Source organism: Colossoma macropomum, unplaced genomic scaffold (assembly GCF_904425465.1).
Source record: "Colossoma macropomum unplaced genomic scaffold, Colossoma_macropomum, whole genome shotgun sequence".
In the NCBI taxonomy this organism is placed as follows: domain Eukaryota; kingdom Metazoa; phylum Chordata; class Actinopteri; order Characiformes; family Serrasalmidae; genus Colossoma; species Colossoma macropomum.
Genome location: NW_023495202.1, coordinates 94,403 through 99,272, shown reverse-complemented (window position 1 = coordinate 99,272; position 4,870 = coordinate 94,403). Strand labels below are relative to the sequence as shown.

General features: G+C 37.3%; 1 protein-coding gene across 1 annotated transcript; it reads right to left on the bottom strand.

The window, feature by feature from the left end:
* Positions 1–1,363: 1,363 nt before the first annotated feature.
* LOC118801151 (galactose-specific lectin nattectin-like) lies at positions 1,364–1,869 on the bottom strand (the record flags this gene model as incomplete). Its single annotated transcript, XM_036561317.1, has 2 exons — positions 1,364–1,613; positions 1,744–1,869. Coding segments are annotated over 2 exons (279 nt in total), but the record flags the coding sequence as incomplete, so codon positions are not given.
* Between the last annotated feature and the right edge of the window lie 3,001 nt (positions 1,870–4,870).

The window sequence follows — 4,870 nt, the reverse complement described above, 5'->3', positions numbered from 1 at the left end:
GCTTTTACTGAAATACTGGTTCTTACTTCATCAGTACACTCAGTTGTACATGAAAGCAGCATTAGAGTCAAAGATTATTCCTTTAACAGTACAAGGATTTTTGGTGATGTGGTGCAGTAATAGGTGTTTGAAAATTGTGTATTTTACAACGGCTTTGAACGAAGCTCAGCCAGTCAGATTTTAGGACTGGAACTATACTGTTTTATAAATACTCAATAATGGCTTGCTGACTCTTTGAGTAATAGTGGAGCCAAAGTGAAATGTTGTACTGGGATTGGGGTATGGCTGCCACTAATGACTGTTTTTCTATTGATTCATCTATCGACTATTTTACACCTGTTTTTGTATGATTAGCTTAGTATAAAGGGCTTTTAGACTAGGTCATTGCAAGGTATTGCTACTTGTTCCAAGAGCTACTGAGCGTTATTCATCTGACTATTGTGATTTTTCCGGTTCTGATTGTGTTTTGGTATTTTGACTTTTGCCCTTTTTGCCTGGTTATATTTGTGTTTTTGCGTCTTTTGTCATTCCTGGATTTGACCTTTGCCTGTTATCTGATCACGTTTTTGGATCACGATTCAAACATCAAAGCCTCACTTTCCCTTTTTATCTGCGAGTATCTGAGTTCTGAATTCTGAATTCTGCTTTGTTAATCAACTAATCCCAGCAGCCCTAGATTAGGGTAAACAGTGTACAAATAGAGAAGGTAGGTTTCAAATTGAGACTTTAAAAATAACATGACACTGTTGTTACAAAATATACTTCAAAAATACATTTTTTAAAGGAAAGACTTAAATAATACATTAAATAATACAAATACAACAAGTAGTGCTACTGAGAGAAGAGGACAAAAATGCTTCAATATGGTGTGTTTGTGCTGCTGCGATTGGCCCTGTAAAGCCTAAAATAATTTATTTAAAGTCAGAGGTGTCGTGTCGGATTTCACAGACGTTTTTGGACCATGTCATGCATCCTTAAATGTTATCCCCAAATCTTACATAGTGCAGCTTTAAGGCAAAGAGCAGTATTTACACTAGACCCATTGAATTTGATCCTTAAGAAAGTCATTATCAAGAAACAAGAAACTTGTTTTAAAATAAAACTGTGTTATTAAAAAAATGCATTACATCTGTTACAGAAGTACAGAGCATCTGATATTCATCGCAGGTTCAACTGACCACAACTACTGATATTTTTGCATTTGTCAGTGTGTCAGTTATAGCCCCATTCTGAAAATCGCCTACCCCTGTACGTCACATAAAAACTGCAGTCTATGGCTGGACGTCAAAGTAGGTGGGTCTTTGGCACAGTAAGCAACAAAACACACTGGAATCTGTGAAGATAAGCAGTCTGGCTTGTGTGACTAGCAGCTCAGTCATGCTGTGTCCAGTACTTTGAAAAGATGTAGCAGAGGAATGTGTGGAAGCCTGTGATTGGTGGTATTGTCATACTACCAGGCTTTAGGTTTTCTGCACAGTAATGAAATGTTGAATTATGATACCGTAATAATTCATCTGTAGACAGCGCTCTAAAGGAGTGTTTTTATCAGGCTGTCCAGGAGACCAGGTGGTGTAACTGAATTCTGACCCATCTGTCCACACCCACGCTCCCACCTGTAAAAGAAAAGTGTGACCCTAATATAAAATTTAGATCAGAGATTAATGCACCACATACCTCAATGACGCAAATACAACTGAAACCAAGTTTCAAAGGATTCATGCAGAAATACTGAAGCTATGTCACCCGTGCAGCATCCATGCCGCCTAACCATGTTGGTGAGTTTGATTTGGTTGCATTCAGCACTAAAGCCCGGATGAAGGTGTACTCTTCACTGCTGTGCACAGATGCAAGATGTCCTCCCATGGACATACAGTTTTACTAAAAGAGATCAGAAAAAAGTAATAATGAACTGTCAGTTCAATTATTGACACCTTGGTAAAGATGGGGTAAAAATGTCTTTGTGGATTAACTCCATCTCAAACTGAAAATATGAGAGGTAATCTAACTTTAAATTTAAATTGAAATTGAAATTGAATCAACTTAAAAATATATGTATTTAATCAAAAATCTGTTTTTTAAAAAATCTTTTTAACAATATTACATATGTGACAATTATTGGCATCCCTGCATCTATTTTGTACCACATCCTTTTGTCAACATAACAGCAATAAGTCTACTAGTGAGTGTTCAGGAACTCTCAAGTGGTCATCCTGTTTTGCTGGGGTGTAAATATGAAGTGACACATAGGCCTGAATTTCCATTAAGCTCGTCTTAAAGTTCACACCTGTGGTTTTGTGTACAAGTGTGCACTTTCATGTGTTTCTGGTAAATGTCCACAAAAACCACATACTAAAAATACCCTTTCCTGACTACAGCATAAAAGCTGTATTGTGTTAAGCATACATCCCACAGTTCATTGCATCAGTTTTGAAAACACTGGGAAACTACCTGGAACAGGAACTACCTGTCCCACAAATATGTGATGTGATACCACTGTGCACAAAATCACAAACTGCAAGTGAACTTTGAAACAGGCTGTTAGTCATTCATCATCATCATATTTTAGAGAATGCACAGACAAAATGAGTCCAAAATTTGTTGACCTTTATAAATCAGCTATGTATGTATATATATGTATATATATATATATATATATATATAGAGAGAGAGAGAGAGAGAGAGAGAGAGAGAGAGAGAGAGAGATTTATAAATCTAAATGTCTGAAAATGCCTTGCTCTGTATTCTCCAGTCTCATTAAGAATAATAGTAGTACACTCTGGTGTTGTAGTGCCCAAGACCAGTCTCGAGACCATAAACTAATGGTCTCGGCCTTAACCTTATCTAGACTCAGTCTTGTCAAAATTTTCCCCTTTTTTCAGAAATCAGTGAGGCCAGAGATGCAAAAGAGAAAGAGAAATGAAAGAAAATCCATTTGAAACTCACTTAATTTAGTGTAGGTTTCAACATGCATTTTCTGCTGAAAATAAACATATAAGTACTGACTTATATAAGTACTGAATGTAGAATTAGTTGTTCTAGAGAAAGTTTTGACATCAATATAGAGATTATTATTTCATTTTAATAGTCTTTTGTGTGGCTGTGGTGGTGTACTTACTTGTAGTTGCCTTTTTGATATTAGCTTTTATAACAGACGCTCCCTTTGTTTTCACTCAGGAATTCAGGGGTTTTACCTGGGTGAGTAATTCAACAATATTAAAAATCCATGTGTGCTGAAGGCTGATTTATTGTAGTAGTTCAAATGTTTGACTACTTTCTTGAATTCAGATTAGATTTCATTCACAAAGTCAACATGAGCAAGAGGAGATGAGATATACAGCACTTTTTGGTGCTAAGAAGAGTAGGTTGAAAATACAGGAGTTAGGACATAGAGATGAAAATGCAGCCTGTATTTCTGCTGTTGTCATGTGATTTAATACTGAGCAGGATAGTATGGGTGATGGTGAGTTGTTATATGCTGTTGTATTAAGGAAGCAGAGGGAGGTCAGAATGGCACTCAGCAAACAGAAAGAGGTCAGGAGGACAGTGAGCTGACAGGACCTACTAGCAAAGAGGTTAGTCAGAAAGGATGCTTAAAGTTGAATGCCATCGTACCAGATATGTAGGCAAATATTACTTTCAGAAACTGAAGGGATGATCAACAGTTGTACCTTACTGTTCTCAACTAAATGCTGGGACTTTTAATAAAGTTAACTACTGATAAGGCATCATCTCATTCAGTATCCCACACTGTAGATCCTGTACTGGTCCCAATACCAAAATGAATGGATAAGGTACGACTCAGTCTATAGACTCAAAAACTTAAAAGTGAGTCACTGACTAATTCAGAAGTGAGAAACATGTGGCTCCTATGAAGAAGATCCTGTAGAATATCGATTTAATTTTCAAGACAAGAAAATGGTTGCCAGATTAAGGTTATTGGGTGGCCTGCGCCTTTAATGTTAGTCTGGCAGAGTTCTAGATGCTGTATGCTAGTAACACATCTGTCTACATTTTTGGCATGTTGGTAAGCAATTTTGGTTCTGGTATAGTCTTGTGTGGGTCTGTGTTCTGCTGTTGTACGTGTGGGTCTCACTACTTGCTTGTAATTTTGGTGATGCTCACTGCAAAAGCTATGTGCCCCATGAGCTGGTGTAATGGACGTGTCATCATCTACAGACTGTAGACACTGTATTAAACAAGCAAGATACTGTAAGTATTTTAAGACGTCTGTTGTTTATTAAGTAGCGATGATGTGAAGATGCTGAAGAAGTCTCCGCTGACACCGCATTACTTGCATAAGATGTTTATTACAAAGTAAAATGGTATCATATCAAGCACTATAAAGTACCTGAGAGAGGATCCGTGCCAATTGTGTCCCCTCCAGAACAGAACAAACCAGCTGCTTATATAGGGTACTTGTTGTTGAAAAAGCAAACTGAACATATGGCCCTTTTTAAATTGATCTCATCTATGTGGAACTAAGAGAGAGACCTTTGGAACAGCGGGCCCCTTTAACGTAAACATTCCAAATCCTGCAGGACAGATAATACAGAGGACTTCAAACCTCACTTTATACTTATAGAAGTTAAGAGTGTTTTTACCTTATTTTATAAAACTATTCTTCTAAATACACCTCACGTCCGTTCACTGAAGCATGGGCCAGCACTGTACTGGGTCTTCTTTATGTCCTAGAGAAAAAGTTGACTCACGGTTTGTCACTGTTCGCACTCTGTTCTTTGGTTCCGAAACCTAAGACTAAAATGTAGTGATAATTACTAATGTTTTAGTATATATATATATTATTGTCTTGTCTCGGCCACTCCTGGTCTCGGTCTTAACTCAGACTTCACTACTAAAAGTCTTGGTCTTC